The 18921-nt window shown below is 35.0% G+C and overlaps 4 protein-coding genes across 4 annotated transcripts; 3 read left to right on the forward strand and 1 right to left on the reverse strand.

Annotated features, from left to right (window-relative positions):
- Nucleotides 1-1978: 1978 nt before the first annotated feature.
- LOC147534998 (protein NRT1/ PTR FAMILY 5.10-like) lies at nucleotides 1979-6519 on the forward strand. The gene is made up of 3 exons (XM_086646044.1): nucleotides 1979-2730; nucleotides 4486-5036; nucleotides 5477-6519. Exons 1-3 carry the CDS (start codon nucleotides 2278-2280, stop codon nucleotides 6285-6287), a joined length of 1815 nt encoding a protein of 604 aa, XP_086502170.1. The 5' UTR covers nucleotides 1979-2277; the 3' UTR covers nucleotides 6288-6519.
- Nucleotides 6234-10252, forward strand: LOC147534999 (protein NRT1/ PTR FAMILY 5.10-like). The gene is made up of 3 exons (XM_086646045.1): nucleotides 6234-7420; nucleotides 8161-8717; nucleotides 9345-10252. The coding sequence occupies exons 1-3, from the start codon at nucleotides 7037-7039 to the stop codon at nucleotides 10162-10164; spliced, it is 1761 nt and encodes a 586-aa protein (XP_086502171.1). The 5' UTR covers nucleotides 6234-7036; the 3' UTR covers nucleotides 10165-10252.
- A 549-nt stretch (nucleotides 10253-10801) lies between these two features.
- Nucleotides 10802-13025, forward strand: EMB1687 (ribonuclease P family protein / Rpp14 family protein). The gene is made up of 4 exons (XM_086651033.1): nucleotides 10802-10909; nucleotides 11866-12086; nucleotides 12209-12346; nucleotides 12684-13025. The coding sequence occupies exons 2-4, from the start codon at nucleotides 11909-11911 to the stop codon at nucleotides 12830-12832; spliced, it is 465 nt and encodes a 154-aa protein (XP_086507159.1). The 5' UTR covers nucleotides 10802-10909; nucleotides 11866-11908; the 3' UTR covers nucleotides 12833-13025.
- Nucleotides 13026-14301: 1276 nt separating this feature from the next.
- Nucleotides 14302-17233, reverse strand: LOC147535001 (patellin-3-like). The gene is made up of 4 exons (XM_086647465.1): nucleotides 15730-17233; nucleotides 15326-15450; nucleotides 14933-15074; nucleotides 14302-14834 (listed from the first exon to the last, which is right to left on the reverse strand). Exons 1-4 carry the CDS (start codon nucleotides 16954-16956, stop codon nucleotides 14577-14579), a joined length of 1752 nt encoding a protein of 583 aa, XP_086503591.1. The 5' UTR covers nucleotides 16957-17233; the 3' UTR covers nucleotides 14302-14576.
- Between the last annotated feature and the right edge of the window lie 1688 nt (nucleotides 17234-18921).

Below are 18921 nucleotides of genomic sequence, written 5' to 3' on the forward strand. Positions count from 1 at the left end.
GGGTCTCAAAGGCTTTATTTTAGAGAGTGACTCTAGAGTTTCTATCAAGCTTCTGTTGAACGGCCCAGAGGAAGTCTTGTGGCGACTACAAAATGACATTCTTAATCTCCGTGCAAGACTGCGAATGACAAATGTGGATCTCTTATACTGTTCACGTGACTGCAATCAGGGGCGGAACTAGGTGGTGGCCAGGCAGGGTGATGGCCCTCCCTGGAATTTGACTTGTAATAGTAATTTTGAATCCCACCGAATTTTTATGTATGATCTATTCTATTAGATTTCAACTTTGCCCTCCCTCACACTATTTTCTAGTTCCGCACCTGACTGCAATCAAGTGGCACATAATCTCGCTTACTCCACCGCGAGCCCTTGATTCTGGATTTTCAGCCTCGACACCTTTCTGTTAACTTCTTACTCTTTAGTCCTTCGGTTATGTATTGTACTTCATTATAAGGACTATCTTGTAATTTCTTTTGAAAGTAACATGGACGCTCAAAAAAAAAAAAGTGTTCTCTATATATTTTCCTATTAGCCCCACCTACCAAAAAATTTTATTAGGAAATGGAGACTTATAGAAGTTCATATTAAAAAATGATAATGGTGGAAAAACCACACCATAAAATATTATGAGGCAACATAAATTTATTGTAAGAAAACACCTAAAGATTAGAGTATTAGCTATCTCTTTCTATTATTGTTTTATTTCAAAAGTAAACACAATTTTTAAAATGGTCAAAACCCAATAGGTTTGTAGACCTGTGACGTGAATGGAACAAGTTACTATCGCGGAACGCTGGACGTTCTTTGGTGGTTCACACTAGAAAGTGTTTCGAAAGGCGCCGGCTTCCTCCTTATTGACAGCACAACTACGTGTTGGCACGTCATTCAGTTCCTCGACTCACTTCGATTGTAAAACTGTGTCTTGAAATTAGGCGCATGTCTTAGTAACATAAAACGAGAGTTTCGCTCGTATACCAAAAAAAGTTACTGTCACAATCACAATTATGCGACAGAATATAATCCTCCTCCAAAATGATAATATTCGTTATCGATTTCAATCTTTGCTTAAACAGGATATATTTATGCTTAGATCAATATTGAAAACATCAGAATAAGAGTACATAATTAGTAGGAGAAATTTTACAAATCGATATTTTATCTGGTGTCAGAAAAGGAGGTTATACCAAAACAAAAATTGAGTAAACTAATGGAGTATATTATATTGATGTTTGGATGGGCAAATAAAAAAATTAATTTCAACAAAAAAGCAAGTTATAGCATATTCTTCCCCAATTTGAAAATACCAACATTACGGGGCATCTATTTTTGGTTCTGTTTTGTAAATGTGTTGTTGCCGACTGGAGTAGACCCCAATTAATTTAGAATCTTATCCTACCACTACAATTGTTTCTTTCTCTACCTCTCTCTAAGCAGCAAGGAACCTCGTAGGATTAAAACGCTATTAAAGATTCATGTTGCTCAATTAGAGAAAAATAGAGAAGGAAGAAAGAAAGAGAAATATATGGTAAGAGGTGATCGGAGGTGGTGGTGAAATGAAGATTAGAGAGTAAAAGTGCAGTCATATTAGTATTTGGGGATAACGGAACTCTACCTACCAAAAATTTGTCTAATGCCGTTGACATAGTCTAACTTTCTCAAACCGAAAATGGATGCCCCAAATATCAGTTACTAATATTCCTTCAATAATTCATATTCTTTTTTTAATGAAAAAAAAGAAAAGATGAATCTGTATATATAATAGTCCTTCAAAATAAGGGCTAATTTCATTTCAGCCCCATGAAGTGACCAACTCGCCAAGGGCAACCCACATTTCCATCATCTTGTGGAGTGGTCCCCTCGACCTTTTTGATGTGTGATTCTTTTATTATATGCATTTTGAATTTCAAATAATCCAATGTTTCCTGAACAAAAAATAATTAAGTCGACTTAATATGGACAAAAAGAGGGTCATCTCGGTATTATTCTTCGATTTCACTCTTTCCAAATAAACCAATTTTTCCATCAGCAAATCGTGAAATAACCAATCTTTAAAAAAAATGAAAAAACATAAAAAAGAATATTTCTTTTAGCTAAGGTCATAAAAAAGAATATGGACAAGACAATGGTCCTTATTAAAATAAAAATCTACCCACATACTCTATTATTCATCCATTTATATTGCTCAACCTCAACCCAGAGACAGAGAGAGAGAGAGATTGAAAGTTGAAAGTTTTAGAGATAGAAAGTTAAAGTTTTAAAGAGAGAGAGAGAGAGAAAATGGGCATGAAAGATGAAGTTGTGGATGAAGAAAGTGGTGGACATGAAGAACCTCTACTACTAAAAAGTAGTAGTAGTAATAATGGAGGAGGAGGAGGAGAGGGTAGTAGTAGTAGTAGTAGAAGTAGTAGTGAAATTGATGATGGTAGTGTAAAAGGGGTAGTAGATTATAGAGGAGAAAGAATAATTGATAGATCAAAATATGGTCGGTGGAGATCTGCTTCTTTAATAGTTGCAGCTGAATTTGGTGAAACATTTGCATACCATGGTTTATCTTCAAACTTAATTACTTATCTAACTGGTCCACTCCGTCAATCAACCGTCGATGCTGCCGTTAATATCAACGCTTGGACAGGTGTTCAATGGATGCTTCCTTTATTTGGTGCTTTTGTTGCTGATTCTTATCTTGGTCGATTTCGTACTATCCTCTTCTCCTCTCTCATCTACGTTCTGGTCAGTCCTCTCTCTCTCTCTCTCTCTCTACTCCCTTGATTTTCTTCTTTTTTTTTTCAATTTGGGCGGAAAGAACTAGGCCGGCTAGTGGCCGGCGAAGATAATATTTTTTTCTTTCATAAAATTAGGACGTGTTTGTTTGGTTGTTATTGTTAAGAAAATGGAAAGACAAAGAAATTAGGTAAGAGGTTCTAAATAATACTACTAAATTAAACATGTTTTAGGATAAGAAGATTTATAGAATTGTTTATTTTTTGCAAGGAAATAGAACTAAATTAAATAAGTATATTTATTTTTAATTTTTGAGTAACCAGAGAGAACAGGATTTTATTTTTAATTTTTGAGTAATCCTAAAGAACAGGAAAAACTAGACTAATTTTTGACAGAAATTCTATATATGATTTGTCATGATTGGCAGTTCAATGAGTAAAAAATAAGGATTCATAGGCCGTGGGAATTTTAATCTTCTTAGGTTGATGGGTAAAGTTTAGAGCTTAGATATCTCTCAATTTTGAAACTCCTCCTGAATCACCTTCTTATTTAGGTGTCAGACAAAATATGGCTAGCTACTCCATAATATCATGATTATGGAAACTATAGACATTGCAAGGATAATGAATATGGAAATAATAGTAACTTTTTAGATCTGACTGAAAATTTTGTGGATTATTTGTTTCCTTTAAGAAGTATTTAATGTTAGAGCAACTTTTTTTTTTTTGTTTTTTTAGAAAAGAGCCAATGAAAGAAGTTATTCTTCAACTTTGATCAATTAAGAAATATTCTTCCAAATTATATGTACAATTTTTAGTAAGATAATTTGTACAATTTATACTCCCATATTTATGCAGTAAATTTTTGTTTAATAAGAAAGTTAAGGATCATTTTCAATTTAATTAGTAATGATACTAATTCTGGTGGGTTTTTTTAGACTATTTAATCAATTGACCAAAACGTGTAAAGACATTTGAACCACCCGACTAACCCAAATTTAAGTAATCAATAATGTTGTTTAGTGGGGGAGGAGTTGGGCCTAAAATAGACAACTTGTTACTTTCCGACCACCCGACCTAACTTAGTTTTTTTATCACTTAAATTATAAGTTTTAGCCGAAAATCACCTTCTAACATATTAGTGGACTTGAGAGCATGTTAGGGAATAGCATTTTGGTCCAATATTGGTAGTACCGAAGCTTAACTAACTCTAATGAAATTAGTCATTAGACTTTTCATGAAAGAAAAAAGTTATTTAATTGTTAAAATTATTTTGGTTTATAGAAAATGAAGTCCATGTTTATCTGACTATATATAAATTTCACAAAAGAATAGAGAAGTTGACTAATTCCTCCTAAATCCATAATAACATAATAAGTCAATAATGATATGTGGGCCAAGTGGACTCTTCTTGAGTCCTGACCCAATCCTAAGTTGCTAATACAATTTTTTTAATCTGAAATTATTCTCCTCCCCTCTGTTTGCTCCCTCTCCCAGTTTTGTGGCGACCCTTAAAAAAATATGGAGCAAAGAAAAAAAAATATGCTCAAATTAGGTGTCGTGATTGCACAATAACCACCGCCTAATCGAATTGTTTTTTTACGATCTTAACAGAAAAAGAAAATTTGAGATCCAATGGTTTAGACGCAAAACTTAGGACTGTAAAATCTCTTATGACACTAAACCGATAAAATTTCTAGCCGATAACCTTTAGATAATGATTTTTTTTAGCTTTACTAATTATGTGAATTTTTTTTATGTTCAGGGACTTGGAGTGGTTACTCTATCAGCTGTTCTTCCTGCTAAAGAATGTCATACTACAAATAAAGACAATGATATTAATTCTTGCAATTCTAATTTTCGACTTCTCTTCTTCTTCTTTTCTTTGTATTTGGTGGCACTTGGTAAAGCTGGATTCAAACCTTGTGCACAAGCTTTTGGAGCAGATCAATTTGATGGAAATAACCCAGAAGAATCCAAGTCTAAAAGTTCATTCTTCAATTGGTGGTACTTCTCTATTTGTATTGGTAGTGTTTTTTCTCTCTTGATTGTTATCTATATTCAAGATAACTTTAGTTGGGGTCTTGGATATGGTATTCCTTGCATTTGTATGGCAATAGCTTTGTTTCTTTTCACACTTGGTACGAAAACTTATCGCTATAGTGTGAAAGAAGAAAAAGAAAATCCGTTACTGCGAATAGCTCAAGTATATGTTGTAGCAATCAAGAACTGGAGAATTGCCACGCCACCATATATTGCTCAAGAAGAAGAAGCTGGTTTATCTCAATCCTTTCGAGTTGGTACTCACCAATTTAGGTAAGAAAAGTCATTTCCTTACTTTTTTTTTGTTTTTCAAAATATAAATGTTTCTTGGCCCGAGAAATGTGGGTCAGACCACACAGACTCACGACTGATGTGGTCGGCCATGAGCCAAGTATTTCTCTACTAAATGCACATATAGTTGGCCTAGATGGGTCAAGCATGTCCATCTAAGATACATGGCTCGTGCGGGACGACGACCACACCCAAATTAAATCTTCGACCATAATTGTTCCATCGACGGTTCGTTTAAGACCCTGGCCTGAGTTAAACTTTAAGTGATCCGTCATTTCCTTTATTATGTATACGAATTCAAATGAAAACTTATCACAAACTTGTTTACTTCCATACTTAGAAACAATCTCATTTCTTTATTTGTTTGACCATATATATATATATATATATATATATATATATATATATATATATATATATAGATTCTTGGACAAAGCACTAGTAGAAGTTTCAGGAAAACAAGGCAAACAATGTAGTATAAGTCAAGTGGAAGATGCAAAAGCAATATTGAGGCTATTTCCAGTATGGGTTACTTGTTTGATGTATGCAGTTGTTCTTTCACAATCTTGGACATTCTTTACCAAACAAGGTAGTACCCTGGATAGATCAATAACACCAAACTTTCAAATACCACCTGCATCACTTCAAACCTTCATATACTTGTCTCTTGTTCTTCTCATTCCGATCTACGACCGTCTCTTTGTTCCTTTAGCTCGAACTTTTACGGGTAAACCTAATGGCATAACAGTACTTCAAAGACTCGGTGGTGGTTTGTTTGTTTCGATTATATCAATGGCAGTGTCGGCTATAGTTGAAAAAAGAAGACTAGAAGTTGTTCATCAATACGGGTTAGTCGATAAACCGGAAGAAATTGTTCCAATGAGTGTATGGTGGTTAGTACCTCAATATGTTTTGATTGGTTTAACTCAAGTTTTTACTATGATTGGTATGCAAGAATTCTTCTATGATCAAGTTCCAGATGGGTTAAGAAGTGTTGGTGTTTCTATTTACTTGAGTACACTTGGGATAGGTAGCTTCCTTAGTGGATTTCTCATTTCCATGATTGAGAATATAACTGGTGGAAATGGGAGAGTTGGGTGGTTCTCAAATAACCTAAATGAAGGACATCTTGATTACTTCTATTGGCTTCTTGCTGGTCTTACTGCATTGGATTTAGTTGCTCATTTATATTTTTCAAGATCATATTTGTATAAGAGAGGACATTTAGTATGAAGATTAGTTTAAGTGATGGTAATTATGGGTTTAATTATGTAAAGTTTATATTTCTTGTAAGGTAAGATTTATCGAATAATTAACAATATTTTTCTGCAGATGGGGTTGTAGACTAATAGCTTTAAAACCCCTAAACTGCAGGACTGTCATGTGTTTGACATTTAAAACTGTAGTTATCTCTTGTATTATTATCATGTAATTCATAAGTTATTGTTGTTATCGTTATTTAAAAGTTTATTGTGATACTCTTCAAGATATTCATTTTGTTAAAATATTTTTTTCCCTTAAAATGCAAGTGAGATAAACTATACATCATCAATTTGCCTATTTCAACATCTAAAAAAATGTTGTGCGACATGTATTTTGTATACAAACTTAATATCTCGAAAATGTATACTGCATATTTTGTCTACAAATTCAATAACCTTTGAATGTTGGTCAACATCGCAAAATATCTTAATAAATACTTGGAGACATTATGTCCACGAATGAGTCTGTATGTCTGTACCAACTCCAATAACTCATTTTGTTATCTTCTAGTATATGCATTTTGGACCCATGAAGACTGGGACATCCAGACATGGCATTGTAAATTGAGATGTCTCACTCTAATTATTAGGGTTGGGTGTCCCAATCTTCAGAGGTCCAAAATGAATTATTGGCATAAAAATTTAAGTAGGTAAAATTCAAGTCACATCCCTAATCAAAAGTCCTCCCACTATTTGGATCTCAAATATCTCCGATTAGAGATGACTGATTCCGGTGGGGACATCTTCGCCGGAATTCAAGTTCCTTTAATAGACGCAGGAGAAAATAACAACTCAGATGTAGTTGAAGGTGTGCTTGATTACCATGGAAGAAGAGTAACTGATAGATCTAGGAGCGGTGGTTGGAAATCAGCTGGTTTTGTAATTGGAGTTGAAATTGCTGAAAGATTTGCTTATTATGGAATTGCTTCAAATCTTATTACTTATTTAACTGGTTCTCTAGGTCAATCCACCGCCGCAGCGGCTGAAAATGTTAATATTTGGTCAGGTGTTGCTTCCATGCTTCCTTTACTTGGTGCTTTTGTTGCTGATTCTTACCTTGGTCGATTCCGTACTATTCTCTTTTCTTCTCTCCTCTACGTTCTGGTTAGTTCTTCTTCTCTCTCTCTCTCAATTGGATATGGAAGTTGCAATTTGGGAATTAGGGTTTCTTGATAGGTGTTCCCTACTTGTTTCTGTTAGTCCTTTTTTTTTTTCAGGTATTGACTGCCATAGTCGTTACGAAGGAACTGCCCTAAGGCCCAACTAGATTACGGGCCTATAACCCATCTTAACCACTTTACGTCTTTGCCCAAGTTCAATTAATACCTAATTACAATGTCTTGTGCCCTAAACGCCATATAAACTATTGCCTAAATTACACGGGCTTAATTTTGGTGATAACCCGCTTCCACGGAGACTCCGTCAGAAGACTTCATGTGCTTAAGAGGGAGTGTCCAACCACGGCACTAAAGGGTGGTGGACGACCTCCTTATTGCGGACTAGTTGCACTACTAACTGGGTTACCCGTTGTTGGCGACTTGTTTTGTGCTTTAAAGTAGTGCTTTAGAAGAGGTATTATAACAGAATATAACAACTAATTTTCTAGGTTAACTATTCTATTGATTGTTTTTCTGTTTTGCTAAAAATATGAACCCATAATTTTTTTTTAATATAGCATGTTAAGTTTGTAGTCATCCAACTAAAAACTAACTGAAATGAGTGGAGAAAAGCTTGACATTATATTATTGGTTAGTAGATCACTTTTCTTCCTCGTGGGACTATTCTCACAATTTTAGGGTGTTAATTCTCTTTAAAGTTATTCTTAAAGTTGAGTAGAATTACAGGGGCTCGGGTTATTAACTCTATCAGCTACTCTATCTATAAGCTCATCAAACTGCAATAATATTGAAAGCAACAACACTTCTTGTGGTTCTCCTTCCACATTACAAATCGTCTTCTTCTTCTCATCTTTGTATCTAGTTGCGATTGCTCAGAGTGGACATAAGCCATGTGTGCAAGCTTTCGGAGCAGATCAGTTTGACAGACGAAATTCAGAAGAATGCAAATCAAAGAGCTCATTCTTTAATTGGTGGTATTTTGGGCTATGTGGGGGTACATTTATTGCAATCTCGATCTTGACCTACATACAAGATAATTTGAATTGGGTTCTTGGTTTTGGCATTCCGTGCATTTCTATGGCCGTGGCTTTGATTATTTTCTTACTTGGAAGTAAAACTTATCGCTACAGTTCTATAGATGATAAGAGAAGCCCATTTGTGAGAATTGGTCAAGTTTTTCTTGTTGCTGCAAAGAAATGGAGAATTGAAACTCCTTCATCTGTTTCTGACGTCGAAGAAGGAAGCCAAAAGAAATCTTCTCTTGTGGGTGCTCACCAATTCAAGTAAGGAAAAACTTTTAAGTCTTAAAGCAATGGTGCATACCTATCATCTATGCATAAAAGCACTTTCAAGATTAGCATGTAGATAGCTTTTCTACTAGTGTGCATTTGATTTTTTTTTTCCGTGTACGAATTGTTTTACTTATTTTGTAGTATGCCTTTTGGTCGGCTGGGCAATTATGCTGTTGGGGCGCGATTATGCTAGGGATACCGATTCCAACACCAATTTGAGCCGAGTAACTCACCTGAGTTCACCAACTCTTATATACATACACACACACATACACATTCTACTCCAATATCTCACATTATAACTCTTCAAAGTCTACACGTAATAACCAAGGGTTCGGCATGGGATGCATCGGGCTATTCCCGTCCATCCACGTCTTACTCGGGTGGATTGGCCGATCCAACTACTTATTTGATCTATAAGGACTTGATCTATAAGGAACTTCTAGAAATTCATAATGTTCATGAGTTCTGGTATGAGTGAAATTGAAACATAAATGCTCCATCAGAAGATACTCTGTTGAGACATTAGACTCTTGATTCAAATTGAGGCTCAGTAGCATCGCCTCTCGGTTACTTATAAGTATATTACATAAGAGAATGCTTATCTTTATGATGCAGGTTTCTCAACAAAGCATTAATATCCACATCGGATAATTCAACTTACGATGATAGTGTATGTAGCATTAGTCAAGTAGAAGAAGCAAAAGTTATACTTCGGTTGGTTCCCATATGGACGACTTGTTTAATATATGCAGTTGTATTTGCTCAATCCTCGACGTTTTTCACCAAGCAAGGCAGCACCATGGACAGATCAATAGGGCAAAATTTCCAATTTCCTGCCGCTTCACTTCAAACATTTATTAGCTTGGCTATAGTTGCTTTTCTTCCGATATATGATCGTTTTCTTGTTCCTATCACTAGAAAAATTACAGGAAACCCCTCAGGAATAACAATGCTTCAAAGAATTGGGTGTGGGATATTTTTATCTGTTATTGCTATGATGATAGCAGCAATAGTTGAAAAGAAAAGGCTTCAGACGGCTCTAGATTTTGGGTTGATCGATAACCCAAAAGCAATAGTTCCTATGAGTGTATGGTGGTTGGCTCCTCAATATATGTTATTTGGGCTCGCCGATGTTTTCACCATGGTCGGCTTACAAGAATTCTTCTATGATCAGGTACCAGACGGATTACAGAGTATAGGTCTATCTCTTTACTTGAGTATATTCGGCATAGGGAGCTTGCTTAGTGGCCTTTTCATCTCTATAATCGAAAAGATAACTAATGGAAGCGGTAAATATAGTTGGTTTTCGGATAATCTAAATCGGGCACATCTTGATTATTTCTATTGGCTTCTAGCAGCACTTAGTTTTGTACAATTGCTAGCTTACTTGTATTTTTCAAAATTTTATTTGTATAATAGGGTTAGTTCAATCTGAGGTTCTGTCATGAATTTAATGATATAAATGTATGTATATCAAATGTTTGTTGTATTGTGGCAATAAAAACTTCAATTTTTTTTGTCTAGACCTTCAATATTTGTCCAGAGTTGAACCTTAGTCCTCATGTTTATTATCAAATTTGTCATTTTAACTTGATAGCGTTGAACCTGGCACTCGCCTCAACAATGTGGAATTAAGTGTGGTTTTTCCATGTATATGTGTGAGTTCACCAATGGCATATCTAGTAGAACCATTTGATGGATTAAAATTATATTTTTCTTCGTTAAACTAACTTATCCACAAATTGTTTCAACAAAAAAAAAAAAAAAACTTATCCACAAATATGTTTGTGTAAATTTTGCATGACTTTGGACCTAGTAAAATTTGTACAAGTTTACATGAGATGGCAGTCTTCAGAACCAAATTGATTTGTACAAGTTTACATGAAATCGCAGTCTTCGTACCAAATTGAAACGTTGGATAAGTAGAAAAATTAAAATTTTCAGTTGGGAAAAAGTTAGGGGTCAAATTGGTATTTGGAATTAACTAACCCTTTGGTTTTACCGTCTAGGAATTCGACCATTGCACAAATTTCGTAAAATAGTTAAAGCCATATAGAACCCTCATCTTTTACAAATAACCCTGGCATATCCCTCTCTTAAGTTTCTTCTCCATTAAAAATCTCTCTCTTCAGTTCTTCAACACAAAAGTGAACAAATTTGGCTTTTGGTTGATTAACAAGGTACGTGAAACCTCTCTCTTTCAATTTGGGTTCTTCCAGTTTGTTGAAAAAAGCATGTTTATACCCTCTAAATATTTCTTCTCCTTCTACTATTCGAGAGAAAATTAGGGTTTATCTGTTATATGTTTATGATATTTAACCTTTTCAGTATGTTTAGCTTGTTGGTTTTCTCACAACATGCCTGTAGATATTGGGGTTGCTGATTTATAAATCAATTGTGTATGATGATTGTAATGATGCTTTCCTGATTATTGAAGTTAAGATGAACAGTACAAACCTAACTGTTTGAAGAAATTCCTGAATGAATTCTATGTCTCCTAACCCCGTACTGGACTAAAAACTATACCCTCGTATAATTGTTTATCAGCTGAACATTGTTATGCACATGGGGTTTGCTCCAATGGTAGTACACCCCTTCAAAAACCTAGAGGTCGTAGGATATCTATACTTGGTAGTAGTGGAAATCAATCATTTATTGATTCGGTAATTAAGGGTATAAATGCAAGTAGATTAGCCTAGATTGGCGTTTAGCTTAGTTTCTATAGACCAGTTTCGTAGCAGTTAAGCATATTTTATTTCATCCTTATGATGTATCCAAGCCATTTGATGTATGATGTCTATTGTATTCATGCAGTCCTGTATTAAAAAAAACTGCACATTGTTACGAAACCTGTCACAAAATCTGTATGTTTAGTGTTACTTCTAAGTTGAATTGGGACACCAACCCATCATAAGAATGAGAACTTGCGAATGAAAAGAGTATAAGAATCCGCCATATTAACTTGTGAATTGTGTACCTAGTGTGGTTGCTGTTGTTAGAATACATGAGTTCCTAATAGTACAGAATTGTCATCTTGTCTGTTTTTCTTCTAGAAAACGGCAGGTGCTATGTTGCCAAGTTTATAAATTTTTCTTATGTAATTATATCAATGTTGTATTTGATGTTGGAATAACAGGATTCATCTAAATTGGATTTGATAATACAAATTGAAAGTAGTAATGGTGGGATTTAGAAACCGATACTTGGTAATGGAGGTCTTCTTGGATCCAAACAAAGATCTTTCAGTTGAAGATCCTATCATTATTAGCCAATTTAATGTTTCAAAAGCAATCAGAGATAGCATTCTTATAAACTTCGGAGAGTGTGGTTTAGCTGCATCAATGGGATCATTCCAAAGCAAGTGATGAAACTGCAACTAGTAAAACTTACATTTTTTAGATTCTATTTAGCTCTGATTATTCTTGTTCAAGATATACATATCTACTTCGTCGATCCTGAACTTCTTATTTTGTTTGCAGTAAAGTATGTAAATCCCCTAACGAAGGTTGTTATAATTAGAGCTGCACGAGAAGAGTACCAAAAGGTGTGGTCTTCAATCACCATGGTCAGGAGTATTGGGAATTGTCCAGTGATATTCAACTTATTGAACTTGAGTGGTGAGTCGAAATTTATTCAATCTGTTCTTCACTTATTTGGTAATTCGTTTTGATAACTACTGTCATGCACAGTTCATACTCGTTATTTATGTCCAAATGAGGATTAGACAATGTGGTTAAAAAGAGCTTCCCTGTTCGTGCTCATAACACGCCTTCTATGAATTACCTGCCTATTGCTAGTTATAAGATGCATATAGATTATGCTTTCATGACTTTATGGTGCTATGTAGATTGATTTTATAGAAGTCTATGACTCCATACGCTTTACGAACTGTCAACGGTATTTTTTTAGTACTCGAGCATCGAAAAACTTAATCTTGTGGTTTTTGTTTATTAGGAAGTATTAAAGCCTGTAGAACTGCAGCATTGAAGTATGACCGAGCAAAAGTTGAACAATACAAAATGGTGATGGGAGATCGACTGACACCTGAAGTTAATCAACAGATACACAACTCTCTTGCCAAAATCCAACTTCTGGAACACTAGCCAAAATTTCGAGACTTCTACGTAACGGCAAGTTTAGGTGATTGAAGAATTTTGAGGAACTATTGAAGCAATTCTAGACTACCAAATGTGCTTGTAAGGTTAAGATCCTTACTTCAACTATCCATTAGGTTTCCATTTCTTTGGTCTCAAAACTATTGAAAGCAATTGAAAAAACCTTCGGTTTGCCTTTGTACATGTACCTATTTTTAGTTTCTTTCTTTACCAAATATCGATGGTTTTAGTTTCTTTACCAAAGATGTGAAGCTCACTTTGGTTGAGTCGTAACATATATGCCTTTCTACTGGTGAGACTAGGGTCCAAATCTTGTTGTTTCTCAAAAGGAATCAAGGGTACTCATCGGCTTTCTCGTACTTTTTAGTATTGGTCCATTTTCTTATGCACCTTGTGAAAGCTGCAATCTGATGTATTGCTTGAGCAGTGTAAGAATTAAAGAAGTGAGCTTGACAAAACAAAGATGGTGGGGGTGGGGGTGGGGGTGGGGGTTGGGGGGGGGGGGGGGCAAAAACATAAGGCAGATTTATGTATAATAAGGGACAGGAAGGACCACCCCAAGGGCTGTTTTCTTTGGTGTTAAACACCCCCCTGCCTTTTCATATTGCCACCCTCCATGCCAGAATCATATCTATTTCTCGAACCAGATCTAATGGCTGAAAAGAAACAGCCGTTTGAGAATTTTAAAATTTTGAAGTGAAGCAGTCTCAACAAACATTGGATCCTTATCAAAACCCTAAGAGAGAGAAAGAGAGAGACACGGATACCCAGGATGTTGTCTCAACCCGACAAACTTCACTCACTACACTGCCAGTTTAGATTCTCTCATCCTCACTTTTACTTTTTACTACTTGAATTGTCTGACTCACAGTCAAACTCATTATTAGGTTTCCACTCTAAAACCTTTTCACTTTAATGGAATCCTATATCCAGTAACAAACTTATTACTTACACTACTCTTACACCTTGGCCTCTTTATTTGAAACTTTTTTGTTCTGAAGCTTATTTGAATCTTTCAGCATGGGCATGCGCAAGACCAAAACTTATCATCTCAAAACTTATTTGGTACAACTCCACATTAATTGTAGTCTGATATATAGACCAAAATACACTGGTTTAGACCACATGTGGGATTTAAATCGAACTTTTTGAGTATGTCTTATATTTGTTTGTCCTGACGAATGTTTATATCAATGGTTTTTTAGGCATTACGAGTAAAGTTAGATAACAAGAAAAACCAGACAGAGTTCAACAAAAAAAAAAGAAAAACCAGACAGCTTCTAGAAAATCATATGTGGCTTGCTATATGAGATAATCCAATATATTTCGTGACCCAATGGCAAAAGGGCAATGGACATCAAAACACTTTAGAATCGAACAATCCCATCTTAGTACCTGATTAATTAAGGATGGTGTATACAAATATCATCTGTATGCACTATATAAATTGTTAATTTAAAGCAAGAGAGAGTCTAATTATAGGCTTTGCAAAATACACATAGATGTTATAATTCTTCTACCACAAACCAAACAAAGTTTCACAACTCAAACAAACAAATAAATAAATTCCCCCCTCTCTCCAAACAAAATAGACTTTCAAAATAAACATCAACACTTTTAAAAGAACAAAATTAAAATATTTAAGAAAAAACTCCCTAGGAAGATGGTAGTGGTGATGATCATAATGATGATAGTAATAGCACCTTGTAAATTCTTTAATCTTTATTATTAATCAGAAGGTTTCTTTCTTAGTCTTGGATCTGTAAAGAAGCTTCTTCTTCTTGGAACTAAGGTTATTAATGGTGAGAATTACTTTCCCTGGTTCACCAATCTTGAAATTGTTGCAGATAACTTGTTCATCATTACTTGAGCTTATTTTCCTTGTTTTTTGTATAATCACAGTATACCCATCTTCAGCATCTGGCACAAATTCTGCTCCATAACTCACATCCCATCCCACCACTCTCAATTCCCAAACTAGAACACAATTCTGTAATTTCCCAACAAAAGAAAAATTGATTGATTTTAGTTTCACTGTTTTTTGATCATTTCACAAGATTCTTAGAAAATTTTGTGAAAAACCCATACCTCAGAAACTTGAAAATCAACAGTTTGTTTGCATGATGGTTTTAGGATCAGCTCTGTAACTTGATCAGAGCAACTAAATTCTTTATCATCTTCTTTGCTTAAACCTCCATATTGGACTGGTACTTGTTCAGGGGATATGTACCTGGTTTTATGATAATCAAAACAAAATTATGAAGTTTAGTACAAATTCATCCGCATAAAGAACGCCCCAAGCCCTATCAGCTATCAGACTCATCCATATTCAACCCTTTTTACATAGTTTTGTTTCAGGCGAAGGCTCCACGAATCCGCCCAAAAGGACTTTAGACACTGATGGGAACATTCAAGACTTTTGATTTGATAGATGTGGGACTATTACCATCACTACTAAAAATGGAGGATTAATTAACTTACTTGAAAAGGGTTTCAGCAGATTTGGATGGACCAGCAACTACAAATTTGCTCTTGGTTCTTTGAGTTAGGAATGGACTGATCATCTTATAGAAGGCAAGGTACCACCATGGAACATTGATGAATATCTATTACAATTTAAAAACCCATTATGAAATTACTATGAAAAAACAAGCAATTTAGTTCAATTCTTATGAGTATCATCACTATTAAACTTCGATGGAATCAGATAAAGATTCAATAACCCAAGATTAAACATTTCTCCAATTCTCCCCTTCAGAGGGGAAAATTTGAAGAACCCAAGATCAAACATGGAAAAAGTGATTCAATTGAAGCAAACCTAAGAATAAAATCTGCAACTTTGATGAATGATTCAAAAAAGGAAGAAGATGCAAAAGGAAAGTTACCTGCTTGGCTACAAACTCTGGGTAGTTATCTTGGAGAAGAGAGAGAGCTTGATTAGTAGCTTGACGAAGTTCCCATTTCCCTGGTCCGGGGGAGTTCTTAAGATCATTGATTTGAACAATGGTTGAAATACCACTTGGGGTGAAATCAAGTTTTCTAATACTCTTCTCCAAAAATTGAATCCGCCATTGAAGAAACTTCTGTCTTTTCTCTTCATCAGAAAACATTTTTGAATATAAATCCTTTTTCTGAAACTCCCCATAAACATTATAACAAATTGGGTGACCTTCATTATCAAATCCATGCATGAAAACAACTTTTTCAAGATCATTTCCAAGATCTTCTTCAAGTAATGCATCAATTCCGAATTCTTTCCTCCAATTAACTGTGTTTTTAATCATATTGAAAGCTTCTTTCACTTTGAAATCTCTAGCTCTTAGAAATTTCAAAAGAATCACATCACTTCTTTCATCAGAAAGCAGAGGAATCCCCCACATAAAAACTTGTTCTTGTGGTGGTTTGGGTTTTTCTGAAACTGATTTAGATGATGATTCTTCATCCTCCTCTTCTTTTGATGTTTCTGGAGTAGTTTCAGTCTGGGTTTCAGTAACTAGGGTTGATTGAACAGCTACAATAGTTTCTTTAATAGCTTCTACTGTTTTAGCACCATCATCATCAACCACCACTGTTTCAGTTACTTCTTCACTAACCACCATTGTTTCCGGCGGTGGTGATGATGAATCAATCTTCTCGTCTTCATCATTTTCAAGGGTTTTAAAGGTTTCTGACTTTTCTTCTTCTTCTTTAACTGGTTCTGATTTCTTCTCCTCCTCCTCTGTTTCTGGTTTGGGTTTTTCTTCAGTAATGGTGGGTTTTGACTCTTCTTCTTCTTCTTTGGAAAAAGTGAATTGATTGTTATCAAGAGCGGTTTGAATGAGTTGTTTGAGTTCATTAAGAGCTTTCTTTTCTGGGTCTTCAAGATCTGAAACTTTATTACTTTCCTCTTTGAATGAAGCCGACTTAGACATCGTCGTCGTCTTCTCTACTTTCTCTTCACTTTTCACCTCTTTAGATTTTTCAGTTTCTGATTCTTCAGCAGAAATCAAAACTGTGGGTTTTTCTGCAGCTTTCTCACTCTCTCCAATGGGTTTCTCCGAACAAGTTAAGTCACTAGCTTTCATTACTTCTTCTTTTGTAACTTCATTTGTCTTTAGGGTTTCCTCCGCCATGACTGATAAATAAATCCTCTGTTTTTAGAGAGAGAATGTGAGAGTATAATAGGTTTCAATGGAAGACAATAGAACCCAAGAAAGGGGTTTAAAAGGGGAGAAGTTTTAGAGAGAGAGAAAGAGATGCCTCGTTGTATACCGTTGGATTAGAGGACCCATCCTACAACCTAGATGCGGGCCCATCCTAACCAACTAGTACATATGATATCACATTCTTTGATTTATTTGACGGTTGCGATCTGAAGTAATTTCCTCGTGATATAAAATGAAGATGTATCGTGACTTATTACGATAGATGAGTAAGCATGTTATAATAACTCATTATGTTAACTCACCTCCTTTTCTTTTTATCACTCACTCTACAAATGGGTCATAATTACATCCACGACTTACATCCGTTTCTTTTTGCACGCACCCACAAGAGTTTCGGACCCACTAACCCATGTAGCAAAAATTTTATACCTTTGCTCACTCCCATAACATTTTGAGTCAATGGTCAAAACCCTAACTCTTTCGGCTTATTTACACTAATTTTGGTTTAGACTTCGACCTAAATCGAGCATGTCAAGTTTTGAAATTTTTGATTCATTCAAAATCTCGAACTTAATTAGAGGAATTGCTTTAAATCTTAAGATCCAAAATCAGTTCAATTCGTCAAACTTTTCAGATTTCTCCAGTATCGAATCAGTCAGTTCTCAAACTTTCAATATTATAGTACATTTAATATCCAAGTGATCTGTGTGGAACCAACATTGCTAGTTCTAATTGCAGTTGAGGGGAATGAGTAGCTATTGCCACGGGCGATTAGATTCATCATAATCATCGAATCCATTTTACAGCCAGTTTTCTTCTTTCTGGTGGGACCAAAAATAAAAACACACGTGGCGAATATCGGCGACAGGTAGAGGGATTATCAGTGTAAGCTGTTTTACAGCGTAAAATGGACGTATGTTAGTAACGGTACACAAATAGTGGGTCCCAAATAATTCCGTGTTTTTCGGTCCATGTTTGAAATTTCCCAACGTTAATATTATTTTTTGTAGGGCACAGTTTGAAAGCTTTTTATAATCACGAAAACCACAATAATCCCAACTTTCAAAAAAAAAAAAAAAGTGAAAAAGTAAAAAATGACATAAGTAATTTTTCTCACTTTGGATCCGAGGACATTTTACCCTCTCTAGATTTTGCCTGATTAAGAGGATAATTTTTCTAATCAACAATTAACTTTTATTCTTCCTCTTCCCATTATCTACATTATAATCTCTCTAAGAGTGAAAGTTGGAACTTGCATTAGCGAAAAACTCAGCACCAAATTCACTAAGATCACAATAAACGGAACATGATTATTTTACGGAGTCAACATAAAGTGGCGACTTTATCTATCAAAGAAAATTTTAGACCAAATTGGTTTCGAAAATTTGAAGGCTCAAACTATCCAAAAGCAATATCAACCATGAAGCAAATACGAAATGATAAGACGCCATTTGTTTGTTCCCCATCATCTTTAGTGATTGCCATACAAGAGAAACTATTGGTTTATTGCTTATTATTAGTGGAAATCTACAAAAAAAAAGAAAAAGTAATCTTGCCTTTTTCGAATTTAAGTGAGATTTCATCTACAAAAAATAGACTCTATAGAATATGTTCTTCCTCGAGGAGATATGTTATCACCAATTTATGTCCTATTAGAGAAGATCAAACACAAATCTATATCCCACATGGTCTTATGCTATTTAGCCAAACCAACCCCACACTAGTTTCTATAGCCACCAAGGCCAAGACCTAACAATTAGGATGACAAATATAAATTGCCCATTTTGTTTGAATTTGGTTGTCCCTTCCACATGTTGACAAAGAGAAGTTGAGACCTATAATGGAGATGGACAACAAAAAAAAAAAAAAAAAAAGAAGATGGACAACACGGCAACATGGCATATTTGTTCATATGTATATGTCCCATCAATG

This window comes from Eschscholzia californica, unplaced genomic scaffold, assembly GCF_041429995.1.
Source record: "Eschscholzia californica isolate CP2 unplaced genomic scaffold, dmEscCali1.0.p SCAF_6, whole genome shotgun sequence".
Lineage (NCBI taxonomy): Eukaryota > Viridiplantae > Streptophyta > Magnoliopsida > Ranunculales > Papaveraceae > Eschscholzia > Eschscholzia californica.

Excerpts from the sequence above, each read along its gene's own strand:
- LOC147534998 (XM_086646044.1), top strand. The coding sequence starts at position 2,278 with ATGGGCATGAAAGATGAAGTTGTGGATGAAGAAAGTGGTGGACATGAA. Across the intron at positions 2,731-4,485 it reads CCTCTCTCATCTACGTTCTG|GGACTTGGAGTGGTTACTCT; the intron begins GTCAGTCCTCTC and ends TTTTATGTTCAG. Across the intron at positions 5,037-5,476 it reads GTTGGTACTCACCAATTTAG|ATTCTTGGACAAAGCACTAG; the intron begins GTAAGAAAAGTC and ends ATATATATATAG.
- LOC147535001 (XM_086647465.1), bottom strand. The coding sequence starts at position 16,956 with ATGGCGGAGGAAACCCTAAAGACAAATGAAGTTACAAAAGAAGAAGTA. Across the intron at positions 15,451-15,729 it reads CAGAGTTTGTAGCCAAGCAG|ATATTCATCAATGTTCCATG; the intron begins GTAACTTTCCTT and ends AAATTGTAATAG. Across the intron at positions 14,835-14,932 it reads TTGATTTTCAAGTTTCTGAG|AATTGTGTTCTAGTTTGGGA; the intron begins GTATGGGTTTTT and ends GGGAAATTACAG.
- EMB1687 (XM_086651033.1), top strand. The coding sequence starts at position 11,909 with ATGGTGGGATTTAGAAACCGATACTTGGTAATGGAGGTCTTCTTGGAT. Across the intron at positions 12,087-12,208 it reads ATCAATGGGATCATTCCAAA|TAAAGTATGTAAATCCCCTA; the intron begins GCAAGTGATGAA and ends TTTTGTTTGCAG. Across the intron at positions 12,347-12,683 it reads CAACTTATTGAACTTGAGTG|GAAGTATTAAAGCCTGTAGA; the intron begins GTGAGTCGAAAT and ends TTTGTTTATTAG.
- LOC147534999 (XM_086646045.1), top strand. The coding sequence starts at position 7,037 with ATGACTGATTCCGGTGGGGACATCTTCGCCGGAATTCAAGTTCCTTTA. Across the intron at positions 7,421-8,160 it reads CTTCTCTCCTCTACGTTCTG|GGGCTCGGGTTATTAACTCT; the intron begins GTTAGTTCTTCT and ends GTAGAATTACAG. Across the intron at positions 8,718-9,344 it reads GTGGGTGCTCACCAATTCAA|GTTTCTCAACAAAGCATTAA; the intron begins GTAAGGAAAAAC and ends TTTATGATGCAG.